Source organism: Felis catus, chromosome A1 (assembly GCF_018350175.1).
Source record: "Felis catus isolate Fca126 chromosome A1, F.catus_Fca126_mat1.0, whole genome shotgun sequence".
Taxonomy (NCBI): domain Eukaryota; kingdom Metazoa; phylum Chordata; class Mammalia; order Carnivora; family Felidae; genus Felis; species Felis catus.
In genome coordinates, this window is record NC_058368.1 from 2,377,100 (window position 1) to 2,404,186 (window position 27,087).

Here is a 27,087-nt window from a genome sequence, read left to right on the forward strand (position 1 = left end):
AATCCGTGTTACGGAAGCACTGCCACCACTCGCGACCTTCTCTCTACCAAGAAAAGGGGTGTCTGCCTACTGCTCTTTGAAGTCTCAACCCCCGCGTCGCACTTCAGGTCTCAAAGACATTGCCCTTCATCTGCCCAGCAGCCTCCTACTTCCTTCCGACATCCTTACATTTCGCCTTCAAACTCCATCCCCTCCTCTGAGATGGGCTTTCTCACTGCCTGCTCAGGACTGAGAGGTCAGCCCCTTCTTTCAGACTCCCCCCATCAGAAGGGCCTGTTTGATTTCCCCAGTTTAGGTGGCTCATGGCCGAATTTCACGGAAGGTTTCCTAGGAGGGAACCCCTAGGATGGTAAGAAAACAACACGACAAAGTACGGGGTCCTAGAAGCCCTGGGGTGAGAGTAGGTAACAGCATCGGTACTGCCGGGGTCCTGGGCGTCGAGAATGCAGAATATCTTCCCCGGGTCCGGTAACAGGGAGGTCACTGATGGTCCCGACGAGAGTGGTGTCGCCGGAGGGTGGGTGCTGGCCCAAGTGGGCAGGAGGATGCCTGGCCTGGCACGTGAGGAAGTGAGCACAACGCGGCCCAAAGGGCTTGGCTATGAAAAGGGCCGAGAAGTCTGGAGAGAGCAGGAGGCAGATGTAGGGTCACCGGAGGGAGGCTTTTCCTCAAAGATGGGAGATGTCCGGAAGTCGCTATGTAAGAAAGCACGACAGAGTGCGGGACAGAGAGTGGGGCAGGGGAGGGAATAACAGCAGGGTGAGAAGTCTCGGGAAGGCAACAGAAGAGGCCCGGCACCAAGTCGGAGGCAGGCGGCCCTTCCCGTCACAGGGAAGGGTGCTCCTGTCACACGGTGACGGTGACGGTGACGGGGAGAGGATGCGGCTGTCCCGTCGGCTGCCCGAGACAGAGGCGGTAGCTTTGGAGGCACGGCCCCTTTACTTTATGTAAAGGAACAAAAGGTTTAAAATTCACAGAAGTCTTCCGGGCACAGGACAGGATATACTTCATTGTGAATTCTACTAGTTTTAATAATTGCCTTCATGATTGTGAACACAGAATATGATATTAGGCATATGTTCTTATAATCTACAGTCAGGTAGTGCAACTTAAAAAACCTGTTTTGTGCACAAGGCTGCCAAGATCAGGTTTCTTTACTTTAAGCGACTTCATTTTATAGGTAATGAACTCTGAAATGACTATAGACCACATAAAATACGGTAATACAGTGAATAACTTCAATTTAGAGAAGATCTAGGTCAGGAAAAGGAAAAACATTCTATAAAATAGCTGTGAGTCATTAAACCGATAAAATGTTGGTTACCAGGGGGCAAACATTTCACCTAGGATATTTTAGAAATATTTTACATCAAAAAAGTGTCTACATGAAAAAGAAAATAAAATTACTTGGTGATAATTTCATGCTTTTATTTGGGTGTTGATAAAGTCAATGTATTCTTTCTAAAATTTATGACAGTGTTACTGCTAAGTGGATTTAATTTTGCTGATAAGTGATACCAATTATAACTGGAAAAAGATCCATATAAAGTGCCAAACAGTTTTAACTGGAAAATAGTTTTAAAAACATGTAGTCTTCACACTTTCAATTCACAGAAAGGCTAACTCAGATTTGTAATAAAAATATTCCAGAGACTCACTCAAATAGGTCAGAATAATTTGTCATCAGCAATGTCAATGTTAACATTAATTAGCATGAAATATAATTAGCATGGAATGAATTTTGATTTCTTTTAATGTTTATTTATTTTTGAAGGAGAGAGAGACACACTGTGAGTGGGGGAGGGGCAGAGAGGAAGGAGACACAGAATCCGAAGCGGACTCCAGGCTCTGAGCCCGACGCGGGGCTCGAACCCACAAACCGAAAGATCGTGACCTGAGCCGAAGTCAGATGCTTCACCGAATGAGCCACCCAGGCGCCCCTGGAATGCAATCTTAGAGGACTATCTGTTACGTGCCAGAGAACATTTAGGCAACATGCTAGGCCAACGACCACACGGAGTCTTCCTCTTAGAGAAGTTGTGGCTTAATTACAGATATGAGAGACGGCACAGTGTAACAAAATGAAAACACGAGAAAGAACAAGACCTCCGGTGGTTCCAGAGATGACTTTAACAGAGGAGGATGGCCAATGGGCAGGAAGCCGACGGGCGAGGGAAGTCTGGCCAGAACAGCAGGCGGCATTTAAGGCACTCCCCAAAGTGGGGCAGGTTAATGGCAGGGAATGAGGCCTGTGGAGGTTACTTCTCTGCGGGAGTGAAGTGTCTTCTGAGGCCCTTGAAAATGAGTCTCTCATGTGAGTACTACAGATTAATCTTTTATCTCTCAGATACTTTTCTCTTAAGGTAAATTTTTTAAAGTGTATTTATTTATTCTGAGAGAGAGAGGAGAGAGAGCTTGCATGTGCACAGGGCAGAGAAACAGGGAGAGAGAGAGAATCCCAACGCTGGGATCGAACTCACAAACCTTGAGATAATGACCTGAGACGAAATCAAGAACTGGACACTTAACCGAATGAGCCACGCAGGCACCCCTCTCTTAAAATAACTTAAATTTTCTGTCTTCAGTTTTTATTTTATGAATTCGCCTTAAGAATAACTTTTAATTCCTAAAATTACATATTTGTATTAATGCTTTATACGAATGCTGAATTAACCTCCTACTTAGACTAATATTCTGCCACAAGGTCAGAATTTTTCTGGAATTTGCCTTCCCCCTGCCCTGGCTTCCTTTCTTCAGGGCAAAAATACAACCAGATATAAAGTAACTAGTTTGGGGGCACCTGGGTGGCTCAGTCGGTTGAGTGTCCGACTTCAGCTCAGGTCATGATCTCATAGTTTGTGGATTCAAGCCCCGTGTCGGGCTCTGTGCCGACAGCTCAGAGCGTGGAGCCCGTTTCAGATTCTGTGTCTCCCTCTCCCTGTCTGTCCTTCCCCCGCTCATGCTCTGTCTCTGTCTCTCAAAAATAAATAAACATTAAAAAAAATTTAAAGTAAATGAGTTTATATCTATAGACATCACTCACGTTTTCACCACTGGTAAATATGATATTTTTCTTCAAGTCTCAAAATGCATTCAGAAAGTATCTGTCATGAAAGGATACCTCAAAGCTGTAGCTTTGATCTAAATATCAGTATTTGGGGTTTAAATATTATACCTAAAACCACTCTAAAGTGCCGGATTAACGACAATTTCCTAAAATCTTTATTAACTATGACTTTAAAGGTTTTACTTATTTTAATTTATAAATTCACTAATAAGAGGCCAAGGTCTGGTTAACATTAAAATCTTATGAAAACATACAGCAATCACAACACTGCCAGTATTATCAGTTATAAACACAGCCCATGATCTTCGTCAGTTTTTACGGCCATGTAGCAGATACTATAAATGTTACAAACATCTTACTTTATTACACCCTTTCAACAAACCCATGAAGGCGGGCATTACTATCTTGTTTTAAAGGTGATGAAAATGAGAATGAAAGAGATTAAGTAACTACCCGAGGTCCTAAAACTAGGAAAAATTCGAACATAAGCCTGCGAGTCCAGAATATACCCTTATTCACTACCCAGAGACTACCTCCCAGGAAATTCCCACTTGACAAAAGTACATAGGGATGTTGTGGTGCCGGCTGGAAGGAATCAGGTGAGGGCTGGGGTGGGGTGTTGTCACGTTTCGTATGAGGAGCACTCGTCAAATGTACGTAAAGTCTATGCGGTTCACCAGATGCCGACCCACTGACGTGCGAGCAGGATCGATACTCGCTAATAATCAGCAGTTTGATTGCTGCTGCCTTCTTGCAGTCAGGGTGCCAATGTGCCCCCCCCTTTGTCACATTTTGTTTTCCTTCTTCTGGAGCGTTACGTGATACACTTATTCTACACTTACTTTAAAACTAACGCTGACATACAAAAACAAAGTGAAAACAAATGTTGATTTGGGAATGTCGTAAATCTCTCGAGCTAAATGGTCACAAGTCTTCTGCACTCAATAAAAGGGTCATGAACGACTGACTTGGAAATTACACGCGCAGCTTAATTCTCCAACTCCTCCCTCAGATAACAGGAGAGAACGTTATCTGTTATTCATTCATCGCCACCTTCAGGTGAACCCTTTTTCTACCTGTCACAGACAGACTGGTCCTCACGTGAAAAGGACCACGCAGGTCCTCTGCCTACTTGTACAGGTATATTTAAATATATTCCACCGACACTTACTGAAGTGAAATTCAACTTGAATACATAGGAGAGTAAAGCTAAACGCTATTTAGGAAGTGCTTTTACTCCCCGTCTAGGACTTTGGGCAGGTTACGTAACCTCTTTGGGCCTCAATTAACTCATCTAGAACACGGGAGTATGAAACGAAGGTACCTTCCTCAAAGGAACGTTGAGGACTGAACACGGTAATACGTGTAGAGGGCTACGCATACGATGTGATACGTAGGAAGCCTTCAGTAAATATTTCCGGTATTCATGTTGTTACTGAGCATGTGCATTTGTTTGGAAGCACTTCTGGCACTGCACGGCCAGGCCGCTCCCCTGGGTGAGCCCCCGGCCGACCACCCCTTCTCAGGCCGCTTAAAGGGCTCCTCCTCTTCTGCCCGTTCATTAAACTGACCTGATCTATCTGGGGGCCTCTTCTCCCCTCAGTGCTTCCTACGTGGTCACATCTGCCACCGTGGCTTCCAGTGCCATTTTCGATGATGATAAGAAAATCTGAACGCCTTATGTCCTAAACTGGACTCATTCTCTGCCCACCCCCCCCCCCCCACCCTTCACTCTTTCCCCTACGATCCACGTATCCTGGCGAATGGCGCAATCATTCGCCTAAACCAGAAATCTGGGCATCGGACATGTTTCCTTTTTCTTCCTCCCTCTCAGATCCAGTCAGTCATTAAGGCCCATCGCTCTATCACCAAATATCACCAAAATATCTATCAAATCTACACTCTTCTCTCCATTTCCATTACCTCCTCTCCAGCATACAACCTCTTACCCTTATTGCAAAACCTCCTCACTCCATTCGCTAGCCAGCTGCCAGAGTGATTGCTCTCATCTGTCACTTGCTTACTTTAAACTCAAGGGCAGCCCACGGTTCTTAGGATAAGGTCTAAACTCTTTAACACACCCTCTACAGGTACCTAAGATTAAGGCTCCGCCTGCCTCTCGGCTGACCTCCAACTGCCCTCGGCAGCTTCATACCCCTCCGAAATGGCGCCTGTCCTCTGTGTTTACACATCTGCGTGCTGGTCTATGCTTCATCTCTCCTGACTCAACCAGTCTCCTACTCCTCTACTCCTACCCAAATTTTCTTACTGCGCCCTGAAATTCTCTCCACGGTAAACATCTTTCACCCATTCATTCACTGTATGCGTGGTCTTGCCTTATCTGAAACCTGGATCTCCGCTAAGGACTTCTGAAAGGGAGGTTACTCATTTTTTCCCGCCTCACTGCTAATTCCAGACCTTTTTTCTTCTAACCTCTTAACAAAAATTTCTGTTCCTTTGAGGCAAATGTCATCCGGCTAGGTCACTGTCTGTTCTTCCTTTCAGCGGTCATCTACCAAAGTGCCCTCTCCCCATCTCTCAGTCACCCAAGGCTTTAGTAGCTGGTTCATGGTCCATCTCTCTGATCACACTCTCTCACATCCTTGAGAACTAATTCTTGAGATTCGAGTTCCAGGACTACACCTAGAACCCCGAAATCACCCAGAACCGTTTCACCTCTGAAATCGTAAACCTCAGCACTTTACTCGTTGACTGCCAGCTCTGTTCTGCTCCGGGACTCCTACTAGAGCTGGCTTTCAACCTCAATGGCAGATCTCACTTCCCTGTTCCACTTTCTTCTTTTCATCTCCCCTTTCCTTTCTGTTGCAATTCGACTTTCTTCTCTATTATCTTGCCCAGATTCCGTGGCTCATTACTTAAAACCTCTTTCCCCTCAACAGCCTGAATTCCCTAGCCTGTGACCCTCCTCCCACCCATTCGCTCAGCAAAATCCTAACTCTAATACAGCTGTCCAACATTTCGACTCCCACCTGTAGCCGGCAGGAGAATCGTCCCATCACTGCACCGACTGGTGACTATTCTTTCACGACCGACGCTATCTTCCGTCGGTCCCTTGAGGTCCCTTCTTCGATCCCTTGAGGTTTCCTAGGACTCTCTGGTTGGGTCTCTTTCCTAATCACAGAAGCTACCTTGAACCTCCTTTCTCCACACGTCCTACTTTATAAAAACAAGCAAAGCTATCCAAAACAACCTGCTTCAGGTTCTTGCCACCGAATTTGCAAAATCTGCATGAAACACCCACCTGTACACATCCTTTCTTACTGGTGCAATGGAAAAGATGTGCACCCTGTGGAATGCTGATCCTCCCATTGGTGCTCTGAAGACAATCCCTTCTCTCCCATTTTCCAGGAGTCTGTCCCACTCATACTTCCTTTCTCTCATTTCCTGTCTCTCCCTCTCATCAACAGGAAACGTGCTCAAGTCTCTTGGTCTAACATGAACCAACATTCCCTGGGTCTGTCTCCGTCCCCAGCTACTGCCCTCTAATTCCTTTTGTTCACACCCAGGTCTCTCAAGTGGTCTGAACTTAATTTTCTCTTTCCCTAACACTTTCTCCTCTTGGCTTCTGTGTTAATATTAGCTTGATTCTCTTTCGCGTCCTTGATCGCTCTGCCCTAGTCTCTTCCTTGGGCACTGCTTCCTCTTCCACTGCCTTAAATGTTGGTATTCCGCTGGATTTCTCTGAGGCCTTCTCTTCTCACTTTAGATACCCGGCCCCGTTCTTCCTCCCCAGACTTTAATTAAAATTGTAATCGCTCAGAGAGTTTGAGAAAATTATTTCTTACTTGATGAGTATTTTATTACTTAAAAACATCTATTAAAGAACATGGTATTAAAACATTTTCTATGTAGATTCTCTACTGTATGCAGACCTCACAACTTAATTCCTTAATAATACCCCAGTTAAATAAAACACATAAATAGAAAATTTTTTTAATAATTCTTTTTCTTTTTTAATGTTTATTTGTTTTTGAGAGAGAGAGCGAGCGAGCATGAGTAGGGAAGGGGCAGAGAGAGAGAGAGAGACACAGAATCTGAAGCAGGCTCCAGGCTCTGAGCTGTCACCACAGAGCCTGACGTGGGGCTTGAACTCATGAACCGTGAGATCATGACTTGAGCCAAAGTCAGGCACTCAATCAACTGAGCCACCCAGGCACCCCAAACACATAAACAGAAATTTAACAACAAATCAAAATTACCTTTATCGCCAAGGTCTCTAAAAAAGGTTGATCCACGACAAGCTGGTTGGGTTCCTGCCAGTATATCCTCGATATCCTTTGAATACACATGAAAATCTTTAAGTTTAACTTATAAAAGTACATTTTCTATGTCACCAAAAAACAAGTGAAAAGAAATAAAGAAAGAACTTTCTCCCACACATACTACTTACCTTTTTGGTCAGCTTCTTCACTGAAGTTTTACCTATAGCAAAAAAGAAACATTATTTAGTATCCATATTACTTGGTAAAACTCAACTTCCACTAACAAAGAAAATCGTTTAAAAGACAAAATAAACAACTAAATATTTGTTAAAAAAAAAAAACTTGTCAATTTTGCTAATATCCTTATATCAGAGTTGTGAGCCGAGGAATTCTAACTCTAAACACAAAGATACGTGGGTTCTTGTAAGACCTAGTTTTCAATTTCATTCACCCTACTTCAGACATGTAAAATCTTATCACCATTTTTTTACTTCTCTTAGTTGTCTGTATCATAAATAAATTCTTGCCAAAGATGATTTAAAAATTCTTTTTGCTTTCACTGACTAAAAACATACGCATTTATGTTTTAGAAAGCTACCTTTTTGAACCCTGAAAAGTTCTCTGAAGTTTACAGCTCTTCAGTCAATTTAAAAGTCTAGCCAACATGACTATCCATTCTAAAGTAATGTTATTTTTAACAGTTTCCAATTGGATCACAGAGAATTAAAATTCCTGGGGCCCCTATGTGGCTCAGTTGGTTGAGCATCTGGCTCTTGATTTCAGCTCAAGTCGTAATCCCAGGGACGTGGGACTGAGCTCTGAGTTGGGGGCTCCATACTCCAAGCGTGGAGCCTGCTTAAGATTCTCTCTCTTTCCCTCTCTTCTTCTGCCCCTCTCCTTTGCTCTCTCTCTCTAAAATTAAACAAACAAACAAAAAGCCCAAAAATTCTTTCATGTGTTTAGCCATCTTTTTTACTGCTCACAGCATTTTCCTCTGACCCACTATAATTCTAAAGCAATCAGTTGCTTCTTTTGTTGAGACTTATTCTGATGACAGCCTCAAGTCATTTATACATCTGGAATACTGAAAAATGTTCTCCAGTACTTTGTTTCCTGCATAAGCCGTGTGCATCACAAACTCCCCCTTCTGCTCTCAAGATTATCTTATCTATGAGGTTCCCTCAGTACAATGAAACGGTCTATGAAAGTTTAGGTGACGGGTTAAAAAAATAAATATTTTTACACGTGCCTTTTCTGTAGTGTGGGATGCTTAATTTGGACTATAACTCAACTGGGGATGAATTCTATCATTTGGCATTAATAAACCATCAAGATTTTAGCTTTGCACTATTAATAAAGACAGTAGCTGTGAATATGACGGTCTCATTTTTAGAAACATCTATGACCATGTTTATAAACGTAGATGTTACAATTCTGGGATAATTTTAAACTATTATGTGTTACCCAACGACAAAGAACCCTAGATTCTAATATTAGGTGCTAATATACCATTAGACTATCAAATAGACAAAACTTATCATTTAATTTATAATCCTAAGGGTTTGTGTGAATGTGTGGTAATACAATGCCGATAACAAACCCCAGAAAACTATGTAATACGTGTATTTTATCTGCCTCTGCTATATTCTATTAAAAAAAGAAATTGATCATGATTCACTTACCTTATATTGTTTTTAAAGTCATATTCACATTTATTCATTACTATGGGCAGTTTTATTTTTAGACAATTAAGGTTAGCCCCCAAAAAGACTAATCCTTGTACCCAACTGAAAATGTATTCTAGGAAGTAATAAACGACATCTTGAAGGTGACAATAGATGGTTTCTAGGTAATAAGACTAAAGGGTCTTATATTTGTTTCATAGCTAGATTTTTTGTTGTTTTTTGGTCTCTTAAAATCTTTGTTGTGAAAAAAATGCTCTACTTGAAACCAAGTGAGGAAAGAAGGTAGCATTTGCTTCCCTGCATCTAGAAGTCTTGATGTCAACAGCTAAGTCAGTACAATTCAGTGCTAGATGGAAAAATACAACAATAAAGTCATGAACCAATTGATAATATATTGGTAATATAACACCAGAATCACAGGTAAGAACTAAATTCTAAAACCCTATTAAGGCAGATTCCATCTTTGTCCTTTCCTTAATGTAGCCCAGTGATTAGCATTTAAATATTTATTCAATGAATAACTAAGAATTAGAAAAGATTCCAGAATGTCTTCTTATTCAGACCCCTGCCTTTCAGTGGTTAATAAATTGTAACCCTCATTTTACAAATAAGACAAATAAGGCCTCCTGAGGTGCAAAAGGGATTAGGTCACAATATGGGCGATGGAGGGTTTCTCACCCAGGATTTTCAAAAACTGGTGTTAGATGCCTTGAGCGCTATTAAAGTAGTAATTGGGAACCTGTGGACCACTCTCAACATGTCAGGAAATTTCACAGAACTGAATGATTAAGCATGAGGTGGCTAGAGGAGCAACACTGGCTATTTCGTGTGGATTACAAGTTCTGCTTGGTATTTGAATAGGCATTTGATTATACAAAATGGAGAAACCATGTACCTAATGAACATCTCTTGTAAAAAAACATTTTTTGGGGCGCCTGGGTGGCTCAGTCAGTTGGGCGGCCGACTTCGGCTCAGGTCATGATCTCACGGTCCGTGAGTTCGAGCCCCGCGTCGGGCTTGGTGCTGACAGCTCAGAGCCTGCAGCCTGTTTCAGATTCTGTGTCTTCCTCTCTCTGACCCTCCCCCGTTCATGCTCTGTCTCTCTCTGTCTCAAAAATAAATAAACGTTAAAAAAAAAATTAAAAAAAAAAACATTTTTTAATGGAATCAATAATTAGAAAATGACATGTTAGCTGCCAAAAAGGGATCACTCTCTTACATCAAACTCATTTTTACATTAAAAAAAAAAAAAAAAGCCAGAGCTACCGGGGGGGGGGGGGGGGGGGTGAATGCCTAATCTCTTTTGTTTCCTCTTTCTCCAACTTAATAAACTTTTCCTTGAGTAAGAGAAGGGGTTGTGGTGCTTCAAACCCAGAACGCTCTGGCAGGTCTCCCCAGCAGGGGGATGTCTCGCCCGGGTACGCCCCCTTGTATATCACCTGTTCATATGCTGTACCAACGAGGAGACCAGAGATCAAAATAAGAGGTCCGTGGTCTGATCTGCAGTATGATGAGCCATGACCTTTATTCTTCTGACAGCAATTATAACATCAGGACATATTTATTAAATAAACCCAAATATATTTGGACACATTTTTCTATTTAAGAATAAGGAATAAAACCCATCTGTAAATAATCTAATTTTCCTTCAGGTTTTTCTGATTTTTTTTTTTTTTTTTTTGGATCTGTTTTTTGGAGGGAGGGGAAAATTCCTGCTTTTCTTTAATTATTTCTACCTTCACACACATAAAAAACCCAGTCTTACTAGATCATCGCTATTCCATATACCCTCATGTAGTCATATGTGGAAATAACAGAATGGGGGAAAACAGCAACAAAGGTAGATCTGGAGTTGAGACTGTAATGTTTTATTATATGAACATGAAGAATGGAAAATACATTGTGGCTTTTCTTGGCAGGGGAAAGCATAGATCTTGGAGATCTATGAAGCACCGTGATGGAATTCTGGCTCAGGAAGTAGATGTTTTTAAAGGTCTCCACTTCTCCTAGAGATTCCACCATGTGGCTTTCACCGTTTACAGAGGATTTCTGAAGTAAAAATAGGGAGCAAGCACATCTTGTTACAGGCAAACAGCCATTTTAATACTTAAAATAAGTAAAACTGCATTCATACGCACTAAGTACCGTTAGCGGCCAAACGCTAGCCAAAATAGCGTTATTTGCTGATTGTAACTGTAAAAACATTACATGGTATCTAATTCCATTTCATTTTGCTGGAAGTAAGTGGGCTTTCGACACATTGAAATTAGACAACAGAGACACTGCCATCGTATCTTTTGCATGAATATATGGAACACCTTGGCATCGATGTTAGAATTAGTACATGGCAGGACTAGTTACTCCAATACTTGCTTGAATCCAGTCACGGCTAATATGGAAACCGAGGCAGAAAATGACACATTAGCAAAACAATTAAACTTCCTAATATCAGGAGTAAAAGTGAAAACTGGAGGAAAAAAAGGAGGGCCAATTAAATGGCGTCATTTTCCTTCAACAGAGCACGTGGCTTGCTTACTTCTGCTGGAATAAATACAGGAATAGATACCCTCTGGTTGGTGTTTCTTCTAGAGGGAGACAAATGGTGATCTCCTGAGAGGTCTAAAACTGGCCTACTTGCCAACTTTGCCAAACTGCTCTTCAAATACATTTAAATTGGTTTTGAAGGGGAAAAAAGGTGACTCTTTTTTTGCAACCTCAAGTAGTGTGAAATAATAAGAACTACATTATAAACAGCAAATTATTTAATTCCAGTTTAAAAGCTGATGTAGGGGCACCTGGGTGGCTCAGTCGGTTGAGCGTCCCACGTCAGCTCAGGTCACGATCTCACCGTTCGTGGGTTCGAGCCCCGCTTCAGGCTCTGTGCTGACAGCTCGGAGCCTGGAGCCTGCTTCAGATTCTGTGTCTCCCTCTTTCTCTGCCCCTCCCCCTCTTGTGCTCTGTCTCTCTTCCTCTCAAAAACAAATAAACATAAAAAAAAACTTAAAAAAAAAGCTGATGTAAAGGGGGAAATACAGCAGCTAAGAAACTAAAGGGGAGAGGGGAAGATATGGAAAGCTTCTCCAAATGAGAAATGCTGACGTTAACATCTGAAGGATTAGCATGAATCAGCTCAGTACTGAGGCCCGGAGAGTTGGGAGCTCTAGGAACAGGGAGGAGAGCCTGCCAGTCACTTCTATTGTGATGAGGAGGGAGGAGAGGGGCAGTGTCATGCAAGTAGTTTTGGTGGCAGGAAGCCGAGGCAACTGCTATCTACAGACTTTGATCCTCTCTTTGAGTAAGTGACCAGGTAGTTTGCTAGAACACGTAGGAAAAAGTGTAAGAAACAGCATGTGTGCATCAGAGATTGCTAGAAGAAAGAAAAGCAACAGACTTTTGTATACGAAGGCTATATCCTGGGACCCTGATAAGTCACTTACTTTAGTAGTTTTATTTGTAAATGCTTTTGTAATTGTCTACATAGATAATCATGTCTCTGAACAAAGACAGCGTTAGCTCTTCCTTTTAAACCTGTAGGTCTCCTTTCTTTTTCTGGCCTTTCGGCACCGGCTAGGACTTCCGGTACAGTGTTGAATACGAGTGGCGGAGTGGACAGCCTTGCCTCGTTCTTGACCTTTGGGGCAAAGCGGTCAACCCTTCACCATTAAAAGTGATCGTAGCAACTGGCTTCATGTCCATATGGCATTTTGGGATCTAGCCTCAAAAGTGCCATACTGTCACTTCCACACATGTTCTGTGAATTGAGGCAAGGGGAGGGGACACAGGCTCCACCTCTTGATGGCAAAGCTGTGGAAGACCATATGGGAACAGAAATACTGTTGCAGCCATTTTTGGAAATACAATCTGCCACAGCATCTTGACCAATTTATCACCTATGTGCAATCTGAGCTGTGTTCTTCACTAAAGGAAATTCTATCCAGTCTTCTCATACCCTCTGGTAAGTCCTGAGCACTCTTAGCCCCACTGACCTCTCCACTGACACTTTAACACTGAAGACAGTCTATTACCCAGACTCTTAGGCTGTAAATTCCACGAACACAATAACACTATCTGTTTTATTCACCACTATATCCCAACATCCAACACAGTGCTTGTGGGCTTTAAACCTGTTCTTCTCACACGGGAAAATGCATACTCACTGGTTGGGGGTGAGTTGGTGATGAGCCAGGGGGCACGGAGGTCTCAAGTTACTTGCCATCATGCAGTCTGACAACTAAGGGAATCCTTATTGGGCTCCATTTTAGGTGTGCATGTGTTTATAAGAAAGCGCAGGGTAGAAATGTTTATGTGTGTAGAGCAACCAATTGGAAAAAATTTGATACTTTTGTATAGTGTTCAAATGCTGTTAGAGTAGATTACACTTAGAGCCCTGGTCTACACAGGTGCTGACCTCATGTTTAACTGGAAGAATGAGAGTAAGACTTCTTTTCTTAGTGAGTCTTAGAAGCCTAACACAGCAGTTATTTTTTGGAAAATGAATTTATCATCAATCTGTGCTTTTAAAACGTTTGATCATATAAAAACCAAGCTACTTCCTATGAATCAATTCACTTTTCTACCAGAATTGCACTAGATGGATGTTTTGATTTACATATCTGTTAGACCCACAAGGAGTTCTCTGGTATTAAAAAAGCACTTAGGGTCTTGTTTTTATTATTTTAGTGTCTCCATTTATGTTTTATTTTAAAAAATATTTATTTGAGAGACAGCATGTGTGTGCACACGCTCAGGGGAGGGGCAGAGAGAGAGAACCCCAAGCAGGGTCCGTGCTGTCAGCACGGAGCCTGACGTGGGTCTTGATCCCATGAAGATCATGACTTGAGCTGAAAGCAAGAGCTGGTTTAACCAAATGAGCCACCCAAGTGCCCCTCCATTTACGTTTTCTAAACTTTAATAATTTTAATATTAATACTTAAAAATTTTTTTTCAACATTTATCATTGAGAGAGAGAGAAAGAGAGAGAGAGAGAGAGAGAGAGAGAGACAGACAGACAGAGCATGAGATGGGAGGGGCAGAGAGAGGGGGAGACACAGAATCCAAAGCACACTCCAGGCTCTGAGCTGTCAGCACAGAACCCTACGCAGGGCTCAAACCCACGAACCATGAGATCATGACCTGAGCTGAAGTTGGACGCTTAACCGACTGAACCACCCAGGTGCCCCAATATTAGTACTTTCAATTGGGTACAAGGATTGCATTTTATACATGTATTTTGTAAACCTTGATTATGATATATTTCATATACCACAAAATCCATCCATTTAGGCTGCACAGTTCGATAGTTTTGTGTACGCACAGAGTTGTATAGTCATCAATCACCACAATCTAATTTCAGAACATGACATCACCCGAAAACAATGTACAACCACTGGCAGTCACTGTTCCGCCCCCATTCCTAGGCAACCACCAATCTACTTTCTGTCCCTGCAGATCTGCCTATTCTGGACATCTCATAAAAATGGATCATATGAAACGTGGCCTTTTGTGGCTGTCTTCTTCAATTTAGCATAACGTTCCCTAAGTTCATGCATGTTGTAGCAGCTTGCATCAGTACTTCACTTTTTTCAAAGAGCTGGATAATACTCCACTGTATGAATATGCTATATTTTGCGGATCCATTCATCTGTTGGTAGGCATTTAGTTTGTTTCTGGTTTTTGGCTAAACCAGACAAAGTTTGGTTGGACAAGTTTTTGTGTAGAGGCACATTTTTACTTCTTGGATGGTACACCTAGGAGTGGAACTGCTGGGTCATATAGTAACTCTATGTGTAACATTTTGAGGAACCGCTGAATTGTTTTCCAAAGTTCTACCGGTTCACATTCCCATAAGCAATATGTTAGGGTTCTAATTTCACCACATCCTTGTCAACGCTTTTTATTGTCTGTCAAAGACTGGTATTTAAACACAAGAAATTTGAAGCATAAACTTGAAACTAAGGGAAATTTGGAATATCCTGAAATCATAATGGACTATGTCAACAATGAATGTACATGGGTTTGAACTGTGAATGTATGTTCTCTTCCTTGTGATTTTCTTAACATTTTCTTTTCTCTACCTTACTTTATTATAAGAATACAGTGTATAATATGTGTAACATGCAAAATATATGTTATTAAACTGTTTATATTATCAGTAAGGCTATTAGTAGTTGAGTTACTGGGGAGTCGCAAGCTCTATGTGGATTTCTGACTGCATGGGGGTACGCACCCCAATCCCTATATTGTTCAAGGATCAATTATACTAGCAAAGACCTACTTCAAATACAACTAATAAACTGAAACTAAGGGTAAGCTGTAGTCAATTTGAAAAGCATAAGATAGACTAAGAAGTTTTGTCTTCTAAACTAGCTGGCTCAGTGAGAAGAGCAAGTGATTCTTGGCCTTGGGGTCATGAGTTCGAGCCCCATGCTGGGTTTGTAGAGATTACTTAAAAATGAATAAGTATGTTAAAAAAAACTTCAGAAAATAAAATGTAGGTTCTATTAGTGGGGAGATGTGACTGAGCCTAAACCTTGTTGTCTCTTAAGAAAACCTGTAGAAACAACTATATAGAATTCTTTTTAGTCACCCAAGAGCATTTCAAAAAGCAATGATGAAACATTTCCGGAAGAACATCCCTACTTTTTTCACTGAAAATGAAAGAAGCTGGTGCAAAGACTTCTTTAGGGAAACGACCTTTTCAACAAATGGTGCTGGGACAACTGGATGGATACTCAAATGCAAAAGGATGCATATGGCCCCTACCTCTTACCATATACAAAAGTTAACTCAATGGATCACAGATCTAAACAGAAGAACTAAAACTATACGAACTTTTACAAGAGGTGAAATTCTTCATGAACCCAGATTAGCTCACAGATTCTTTAACGGACACCTACAGCACAAGCAACCAAGGGGAGCCTGGGTGGCTCAGGCGGTTGTGTCGACTTCGGCTCAGGTCATGATCTCGCGGTTCGTGGGTTCGAGCCCTGCGTCGGACTCTGTGGTGACAGCTCGGAGCCTGGAGCCTGCTTCCCATTCTGTGTCTCCCTCTCTCTCTGTCCTTCCCCTGCTCATGTGCGCTCTCTCTCTCAAAAATAAATATTTAAAAATAATTTAAAAAACCAAACAAACAAGCAACTAAAGGAAAGAAAATGGATCAACTGGACTTCATCAAGATTAAGACCTTGTGTGTCAAAGGAGACTATCAAAAAAGGGAAAAGACAGCATCCAGAATGGGAGAACATTACTGGAAATAATTTATCTGGTAACGGTCTAATATTCAGAATATATAAAGAACTCTTACAACTCCATAATAAAAACCTAAATAAGCCCGGTAAAAATGGGTAAAAAATATGAAGATATTTTTCCAAAGAAGGTGTTCCAGTGGCCAACACGTACGTACATAAATAGATGCTCGATATGACCGTTCATCAGGAAAATGCAAATTGGTACCACAAGATAACACTTCACGCGCACTAGGATGGCGATCATAAAAAAACAAACATTGGAAAATAACAAGTTTGGGGGAGGATGTAGAGAGATGGAACCCTCACACGCTGCTAGCGGGAATGTAGAAACGGTGCGGACTCGGGGGAAGAGTTTGGCTGTTCCTCAAAAAACTCGACAGAATCACCACACGACCCAGCATTCCGCTCCTAAGTATACACCCACGAGAAGTGGGAACACGTTTGTACAAAAGCCTGCACGCGAATGTCAGGGAAGTGTTTGCTTATCTGCGGTAACCAAAAAGTTGAAACCACCACCAAGTGACAGATGACAAAACAGGAACAGTATGTCCATAAACTAGAATATGGTCAGCCGTTTAAGAAACGAAGTAATATATGCTATAACATAACGAGTCTTGAGAACATTATGCTAACTGAAAGAAGTCAGACACAAAAGGACAAATACCGTATGATTCCACTCATAAGAGGTATCCAGAACAGGCAAATTCATAGAGACAGGAAGTAGATCAGGAATATAACAAAGGTAAGTAGAGAGAGGGCGAAAGTATTACTGATTGATCCCACAGCCCTATCCCAGACCTTCAGAATCAACATCATCAGGGGAGGCCGGAAAGAGCTTGAGATTTTTAACAAGTGCTCCAAGTGAATGTATCATGAAGCAAGTTTGGAAAATCCTGTTATCACATTTGATTAGAAAGAATGAAATTATACCTAATTTGATAGAGTTGAAAACGATCGCAGAGACTAGCCCCAAATCAATACCTATGATAGTGGCAAAAATAAAAACTATATATATATATATTTCAATTTTTTTTAATGTTTATTTATGTGACAGAGAGAGAGAGAGAGAGAGAGATCTCTTTGACAGAGCATGAGTGGGGGAAGGGCAGAGACAGAGGGAGACCCAGAATCCGAAGCAGGCCACTAGGCGGGGCTCAAACTCACAGACCGTGAGATCATGACCTGAGCCGAAGTCAGACGCTCAACCGACTGAGCCATCCAGGTGCCTCAAGAACTATATATTTTAACTATAACCATTTTAAAATTTAAGATTCATTTGTGGAATTTCAAAAGTCCAAGATAAATACACAAAGACATGGGCTCACACAAGCAACCCTGGCACATGCACCACAATAAACTGCCAACAGGTTAAGCTGAATTTGGTTTATTTATTTATTTGCAAATAGTCTATGTTGTAAGTATATACAAAGGCCCTCAATATATGGAGGTAAGGAACAGTCAGGACCAGTATGGGGCGAGCTTCCTGTGGTATCTTTCTACTACTGGCCTTACTCCTCTCTTCCCAGACACTCCCTGACATCTCTTCTGTGACTCCTTTTTGTTTACACTTGGCTTTCAGTATAGAGGATTAAGCTGTGACTTTATTCTTAAGGGGATTTATATTATAAAAAGGCTTCTGGTTGTGGGAAAAAAGTTTTTTAAGAATTAAGCTAAAATCAGTCCAACAAGTGGTGGAACAGATATTTTTTATGGGGTAGCGGCAGCACTGATTTCCCTCCAATACTATTACCAATAATTATTATAAACTGTAGCTGCATAAACAGGAGATACAAATACCTGCCTTCTCTTGGGAAAGAGTTCTCATGGTAAAATGCACCCTGTTACCTTAGGCCAGACGCTTTTGGTTTTCCAAAGCTACATAAATTCATTAATGTTTGGTTTTCAGTTTTTAACCACTGAAACTTAAGCAGAGTTACAACTAAAAATACTTATTGTGCCCCCCCGCCCCAATTTTGGGAATAATGCTTATTGTAAGATCTTTAAAAGATATGGAAAAGAATAAAAGAATTAAAATCCTTCACACTCCGAGAACGCAGACACAACAACTGCCCCGATGCTTTGCATCTTCCCTAATAAGAGTAACAATTACAGGAAGTGGGTAAATTTCAGAGCCCCCCACGTGCCAGAACTCAGTGCTCCACTTGTATCACGTTACTGAATCTTCACCCCTGAAGGGAGGTGCTGCTGGCATGCCCGTGTCAGCGACGAGGCAATCGAGGCTGGGAGACCCACTACGTCCAGGGGGCAGGGGCAGCGTCCCAACTCAGCACGCATGCTCTCAAGTGTGCTGCTCTCTTTCCGTCTCCGTATGCCGACTCCATCCATGCCTGGAGCCCCTGGGCCCTACGATCTGCTTGATGCCGCCACCGTTGCATTGTTCCTTTCGCCTGCTGGTGTTGTAATTTCCCACCTGGCTCAGTTTCCACGTCCGACCAGTGCGATCATTTCCTTGCTTCTATGTCACGTTGTCACATGCTCTTGGCCGACCCCAGCCCTGGTCAGAGCCAACTCCCTGCCTTTTCCGTCCCAACACTTGTCCAGTGAACATGGAGAAAAGTAACTACAATCACGATGATTAGACTCACTTAAAATTCGTAAGTAGTGACCTCCACTGGGATTACAATAAGGCTACTGGCGATCATGTTACATTTCTCAATCCTTACGATCAAACCTGACTGTTTTAGAAGACTACTCTGGCAAATCTCCAACACCCCACCCCCTTCTTCACTCTCAGCCGATGACCTGGATTCTTGATTCACCGAGAAAGAGAAACAGAATTTGCACGAGCTCCCACCATGCAGCGTGCCTTTTCCAAGGCCAAGCTTCCGCGGTGTTATTAGTCTCTTTCCCCTCCTACTTTCTCAAAGACTTTGTCCTGGAAACTCTCTCTTTGCTGCACTGTCAAGTTTTCCTCTCTCATCTGTCAACGTATAAACTTTTGTTTTTCCTGTCTTAAAAAAATCCTCTCTTGATCTCACTTCCACTGCCATCTACTGCCTCAAACTTCTCTTTCCTTTTATGCCAAACCCCTCACCGTCTGTTTTCGTTTTTTTTCCACTTTCTCTTTTCCCATTCCCATTAAAAGCGACTCTAGCTAGGCTTTTTTTCACACCACTGCACCAAAACTGCACCTATGAAAAGCCACCAATAAACCCTCATGTTGCCAAATCCAATGTTCAATCCATTCATTTACTTGTTTTTTAACTGAAGTATAGCTGGCAATCAATACTATATTAGTGTCACATGTACAACATAGTGACTCCACATTTAACACATGACGAAATTCTGACCACAAAGGTAGCTACAACCATCCTTCACCATACAAAGTTATTACAATATTTTATTTTTATAATTTTTTCAATGTTTATTTTTGAGAGAGAGACAGAGCATGAGTGGGCGAGGAGCAGAGACAGAGGGAGACACAGAATCCGAAGCAGGCTCCAGGCTCCGAGCTGTTAGCACAGAGCCCGACGCGGGGCTTGAATTCATGAACTGCGAGATCATGACCTGAGCCAAAGTCAGATGCTAAACTGACTGAGCCACCCAGGCACCCCTCACTTGTTTTGGTTTTTAGATTCCACATATAAGTGAAATCATTTGGTACTTGTCTTTCTCTGGCTTATGTCACTTAGCCTAACACCTTCTAGGTCCATCAATGTTGTAAGATTGCAAATTGCAAGATTTCATTTTTTATGGCTAAGTAATATTCCACTGCAGTATAAGATATATCATAGGCTCCCCCCACCTTTTTTATTTGAGTATAGTTGACACACAATGTTACATTGTTTCAAGTGTACCACATAGCGATTTGACAGGTTTACACATTATGCTATGTTCCCAAGATACACTGCATCACTATCCATTCATCCACTGATGGACATGTGGGTTGCTTCCGTATCTTGGCAGTTGTAAATGATGCCGCTACGAACACAGGGGTGCATATACTTTTTCAAATTGGTGTTTCCATTTTCTTCAGGTAAATATCCAGAAGCGAAATTACTGGATCATATGGTATTTCTACTTTTAATGTTTTGAGTAACACCATACTGCTTTCCATAGTGGCCGTACCAATTTGCATTCCTACCAATAGTGCACAAGGGATCCCTCTTCTCCACATCCTTGCCAACACTTACATTTCTTACCTTTTTGACACTAACCATTCTGACAGGTGTAACGTGCTATGTCACTGTGGTTTTGATTTGCATTTCTCTGGTGATTAGTGATGTTGAGCATCACATGTGTCTGTTGGCCATGTAGTTTTCTTTTTTTTTAAATGTCTATTCTCACCCTCGACCCATTTTTAAATCAGATTGGGCTTTTGGTGTTGAGTTGTATGACATATTTATATATTTTGGATATTAACCTGTTATCAGATACATCATTTGCAAATATCTTCCCCATTCAGTAGGTTGTCTTTTCATTTTGTTGATAGTTTCCCTGCCATGCAAAAGCTTTTTAGTTTGCTGTGGTTCCAACTGTTCATTATTATTTTTGTTGTCTTTGCCTGAGGAGACAGATCCAAAATAATATTGTTAAGACCGATGTCCAAAAGTTTATCACCTATGTTTTCTTTTAGGAGTTTTATGGCTTCAGGTGTCACATTTAGGTCTTTAATCCATGTTAGTTAATCTCTTAGCTTTAAATAACACTAATTTACTGAAAAGTCTTAAATTTACACTTTTGGTTCAATTCTCTTTCTTGTGTATCTAACTGCTTACCCAATCTCTTCTCTTGTTAATGAACACCTGCTATATGTCAAGTACTTTTCTGGGCATTTGGTCTGTGTCACTGAGCACAAGAGACAAAAATCCCTGCTCACAGGGAACAGGCATTCTAGGGGTGGAAGACAGACAGTAAACCTAGAAAATAAGTAAATCAGATATAGCATACATTAGATCATGATAAGTGTTATGAGAAGAACCTGAACAAGGTAAGAGGGATTAAAAGTGCAGCAAAATGAATGGGTGTGTGCGTGTGTGTGTGTGAGACTACAGTTCTTCATTGAGAAGGCAATTTTAGCAAAAAGGGAAGGGATTAACCAAGAGATATCTGGACAATGTGTTGCAGGCAAAGGGAACATGCAGTGTAAAGGCCCTACATGGGACACGTTTGCTGTGTCTGACGGGAAGCAAGGTGGCCGTGTGGCTGGAAAGGAGAGCTAAGAAGAGAATAACAGGAGTTCAAGGTCAGAGAGGTGATGGTGGTGGGCAGATAACTTTATAAAATACTTTAATGTCATATTTAATCCAGCTCTGTGTATCTGTCTAACTTGGATTTATGAGAAACAGAAGGGCAGTAGATAGCATGCTTATGTCTAGTCTTTGGAGAAAGGGCTAAAAATTTATGTTGTAGGTCTTGAATATTTGGACAGCCCCCTCCATCACTGCTGTCTGGGCTGGCTTTTTAGCAAACTTTCCTGTATTTTCATTGCAAAGCCTGCAAATGAGGTTAAAAAAGAAATTGCCAATCTTAGCACATCCTTCATCCACTTCTGTGCCTCCTGCCTTAGTTTGGTCAGCTAAATAAAAATGCAGCTCTGTCTGACTAAATGAATTGAAATAAAGTGTCCTAAACAAAATTTATAAGGTAGACAGATACTGTGCAACATTCCATATGTGCTATTATAACAGCATTTGTTCTAAGGCATTATATAAATATGTTAAAGAATCATATAATATGTAGGGGTGCCTGGATGGCTCAGTCGGTTAAGTGTCCGACTTCGGCTCAGGTCATGATCTCACGGCACCCGAGTTCGAACCCTGTGTTGTGCTCTGTGCGGACAGCTCAGAGCCTGGAGCCTGCTTTGTGTCTCCTCTGCTCTCTGCCCCTCCCCCACTCACACTCAGTCAGTCTCTCTCTCTCTCTCTCTCTCTCAAAAATAAACATTAAAAAAAAGAATCATATAATAGGTATAAGATATACATTATATGATAACAGAACAATACATTCGATTAAGCACGATGGCCATTAAGGCAAAAAGAAAAGTACGCTTGACCACAAAATTTTCATTTTCTAACATAACACAACGTTCTAACAGTATAAAGACATATTCTGGTAATCATAAACACATTTTCAGCAACGTTTTTAATTATGAAGATGCCAAAATTAATTCACTAAAATTATAATGTATGAGGAATACACCAAGTATCATATTCTACTAAAACAAGCAGCCTGATCAAACTAGCATGAGAAAAAGTCATATGAAATTTGGCTATTTTCTCCAAATAAAGCTGAAGTGAATTTCTCAGGGCAGTATGGCTGCTTTGTTATAAACACAGCTTTATTATGCAACAGTTGGTTGTTAAGTTGCTTTGCATGACTAAGCAAAGAGCACAACACAGAGGAGAGACATAGGCACCAGCCAGAGCGACAAGGGCTCTGAGTGTTAAGCTAAAAGTTGTGGGAAACGCTAAATAATTTTAAGTGGGAGTGTAAAAGGATGAGTTGTTAGTACGGGGAGAAAAGAAGCCTAAACTGAAGGAAAGGCAGCCATTGCAATAATCCAGGGAGAAGTGCTGACAGCCTAAACTGAAGCAAAGGAAATAAGAAAAGGGCAGACACAAGAGAAATTAAGGAGGCAGAATGAGCAGGTCTTGGTGATGGGCTGTATATAAAAATGAGAGAGATACAGATGTCTGTGAAAACTCCCAAAAGACTGAGTGGCTCAGGGAGGTGATGAGGGTTGTGCCATCACAAAGAAGATACGGGGCAAGAAAAGATTTGATGGGAATTCAGGCTCAGACACGTTGATTTTCTTTTTTAAAAAATTATTTTTATTTGTGAGAGAGAGAGAGAGGACATGTGCCTGCACACGCGATCTGCGGGGGCGGGGCAGAGGGAGTGGGGAGGCAGGGGGTGGGGGGAGAGAGAGGAGAGAGAGGAGGGAGAGAGGACAGCAAGAGAGAGAGAGAGAATCCTGAGCAAGCTCCGCACTCAGTGCAGGGCCCAACGTGGGGCTCGATCTCACGAGCCACGAGATCATGACCTGAGCCGAAATCAAGAGTTGGATGAGCCACCCAGGTGCCCCAGACGTGCTGAGTTCCTAATGCCTGTGGGGATAACACCCAAGTGTCTAACGGACAGCCAAGATATGTGCTTCTGGTGGCCACCAGAGTTTGAGGCTAAAGCGAAAAATATCTAAAGGAACAGCCACTTAAACAGCTGAAGTCATGAGTGACAATAAAATCATTCAGGGATTATGCATAGAGTGACTAGAGCTAAGGGAGCATATGGGCATTTAAGAATCGATAGGTAGAAGAGTAGCCACAAAACCAGCTGAGAGGTAACGAATACATCTGTTAGAAAAAAACAAACAAACAGGAAATATGTGTTACGGGGAGAACAAAGTTTCGAGGAGGGAGTAAATGCTGCTCAAAGATTAAGAAGACTCAGAAGAAGCAGCCTTTGGTCTTGGCAATCTGGAGGTCGGTGGTAATGTTTAAAAGATAACATTCAGTGGAGAGGTTAGAGAGGAAGCCAGGCTGCGGGGCACCGAAGTGTACGTGAGCTGTAAAGCAAGGAGTATGGATGGCTGAAATCTGGCTGCGAAGACAAGAGCCAAAGAGAAGCGGAGATCACGTTCACGTTGGGGATTTTTCCGAGAGTAAGCACACAGGACGACTTGTAAATTTCAGAGGAGGCAGTAGAGATTCAAAGAATGCCAAAACTAGGAGATGGTGGGGGAATTAGTGTCAGCAGCGTGAGGAGCACACCAGCCTGAGGGTGTGTAAATGCCTTAGAGGGTCCAGGTGAAGCCGAAGAACGTAAATTTAGAGGCTCCAATCCGCACGGTCATGTGACTTTTCTCCCAAGAGGTCTTAGGTTTAACAAGAAAGACACAGGAGAAAGATGTCTGAAAGCAAGCATCGGTGAGTGACAAGATGACAAACCATGCAGCTACAGAAAAGGAAGAAGATCCAGAAGTGCCGAGGTGTTTTGGGTATTAGAAAGTGGGGCAGGTGGAGGGTCGCCAGAGACTGGGACTCTGATCTGAAATTGCTGAACCGGAGCAATCCCAGGCAATGGGCATAGGATGTGAGCGAAAGGAGGCCAGGTCCCTGGAACTGAGAACCTTACAGTTGTAAGGCTAAAGAAATTGAGTAGAAAATAGCAAGCTGGAATTCAATGTAAAGGAACCTAAATAAGGGAAAATGGTGTTTCAACCACATAAACTAGTTCTCAAGGGAGCATGCTTTTATGGCATTTAGAGTCTGCAAAGGGGAATCAACGATGGCACGGACCTGCCCCAAACCGAGCAAAGAATGGAGAGGCAGCATCGAACGTCCCCTTGAAAGCAGAGCAGCCCCATCAATTACCATCAGCAAAGTGTATTATTTGCACCAAGTCCCAAAAACTACGTCCCGGGCAAAAGTGAGTTTCGGATCTAATAAATCTCAGATTGTTTTGTTTCTTTCTGTTCATACGATGAAGATCATGGGTCACTGGGTTGGCTCATGCTTTTCCTTGTTTTTCTGTTCACCATGATCCGAAGGAATGCAACCAAGATTATTATCTTCTTATCCATGATGAAAAATGAAGATGAAGTACATCATATGCATAAAGGACGTATTATTTGGCCTGCAAATTACTGAATTCTTGATTTAGCTAAATGCCTTCTGATGAGTTTAATTGCATTCCAATGAATAATAAAAGTGCAAACACTCTTAAGAACCTAAATTGGTTAAATCAAGCACTGCATAAAAACGATGAAACAAAGAAAAAAGCCATGTAAACTTTGAACTCGATTAGAAGAATAGCATGGGTCTGTGGCTAAAATAAGGTGAAAGCAAAAACTGGATTCAACTGAAAGAAGATAAAAGGGAAGAAATTCTTTGATAACATTAAGCATAAAATAATAGTTGATGAGGAACAAAATACAAATGTTTAAGGGGAAGAGAAAACAAATACTACTGCCTATTACTTACAAGTATATGATACATTAATACTTTGAGGATGATGATCCGTTCCTTACAACCTCTACTTGGAACACTTATATGAAAAAATGAGCAAAAATTATAGTCTAGGAGACAGCACAGACATTTCTGATACCCAAGAGCTGTCTGGCTACAAAATATTTCTAGGTAATTCTTCCGTTATCTTTTGTTTTTGCCCATACTGTCTATCATCCCACTGTTTTGTGTCTTTTAGAACCAAAATTTTCAGAAAAAGCAATCTGTATCTGCTGTTTTCCTTCCTTCTGATTCTGTTCACCTGCCCACCAGTCTCTTGAAACTGGTCTACCAAAGGTCCTCATGGCTCATGCTAGTGACCAAATGCAATAGCCTGTTTCCAGTTATCATTCTACTGGACCTTTCTGGAACATCCACCCACACTCTTGACCAAATATTTTCTGACTTCTTTGATACTACATTCTCACTGCTGGTTAATAGTCGTATTTTAAAATTCTCTGTAATTGCCTCTTCTTGTTTCACTTACCTTTTAAATGTCGATTTAAGAAGCATTTTAAACTTTTTCTCTTTTATACCCACAATATATTTTGCAGATGAATTAGAAAATTGTAAGAACAAGAAGAAAATATAAAAAACTGACAGGGCCAGAAACTCAGCGTGTACTATTAGCAGCTGGTGATACCCTTGCAGGCTGTATTTTATGCTTTATGATGAAACCAGAAATGAGTAGCAGAAGGAAAACTAAAAAATTCAAATGTTGTGGACATTAAGCAACACACCATTCAAATAACCAATGGGTCAAGGGAGCAATGACAAGGGAAATTAGAAAATACCTTGAGAAGAATGGAAATGAAAATCACCACATACTGAAACTTATAGGACACATTAAAAACACTGCCTACGGTGTTGCTTTTGCTACAGGAACTTAAGTGGGTACTGGGGAGCACCCGGGTGGCTCAGTCGGTTAAGTGTCCGACTTCAGCTCAGGTCATGATCTCACGGTTTGTGGGTTCGAGCCCCGAGTCGGGTTCTGTGCTCACAGCTCGGAGCCTGGAGCCTGCTTCCCATTCTGCGTCTCCCTCTCTCTCCGCCCCTCTGCTGCTCGTGCTCTGTCTCTTTCTCTCAAAAATAAATAAACGTTAAAAAAATTTTTTTTCAATAAAAAAAGTGGGTACTGAAGCCTCTATTATTGTTGAATTATCTATTTCTGTCTTAATGTCTACAGTTTTTCCTTCATGTATCTTGATATGCTCTTCTTACTAGGTGCACAGTTATATCTTGCTGGTGGATGGCCCTTTTCTCATTATAAAATGTCCCTATTTATTTCTGGTAACATTTTTTAAAGTCTATTTTATTTGATACTAGTAGAGCCACTCCAGCATACTTGTGGTGGTCATTTGTATATCTTTTCCCATCTTTTCACTTTCACTCCTTTTTCTTTTTCTTTTTTGCATCTAGACTGCGTCTGCCGTTAACAGCAATTAGTTGGATGTTGTTTTTAAACCTAGTCTGACCACATGAAAAGATGTTCATCATCACTTACCATCAGGGAAATACAAATGAAAACTACGATGAGCTATCACCTCCCACCTGTCGGAGGTGGCTAAAATCAGCAACACAAGAAACAACAGGTGTCGGCAAGGATGTGGCAAAAAAGGAACCCTCTTGCGCTGCTGACGGGAATGCAAACTGGTGCGGCTGCTGCGGAAAACAGTATGGAGGTTCCTCAAAAAGCTAAAAATAGAACCATCTTACGACCCAGCAGTTGCACTATTGAGCATTTACCCAAAGAATACAAAAACACTAATTCAAAGGGATATATGCACCCTGTGTTTACTGCAGCATTACTGACAATAACTAAGATATGAAGAAGCCTAAGTGCCCATGGACTGATAAACGGATAAAGAAGATGTGTCCTGTATATATACATACTAG

General features: G+C 41.6%; 1 protein-coding gene across 1 annotated transcript in view; it reads right to left on the bottom strand.

Annotated features, from left to right (window-relative positions):
- The window catches only part of MICU2 (mitochondrial calcium uptake 2), a 138,825-nt gene that overhangs the window by 69,091 nt on the left and 42,647 nt on the right, over positions 1-27,087 (bottom strand). The window contains exons 3-4 of the mRNA XM_045040216.1: positions 7,479-7,510; positions 7,288-7,363 (exon numbers count right to left, since the gene is read on the bottom strand). Of these exons, the coding sequence (XP_044896151.1) occupies positions 7,288-7,363; positions 7,479-7,510 (108 nt within the window). The remainder of the gene's footprint in view (positions 1-7,287; positions 7,364-7,478; positions 7,511-27,087) is intronic.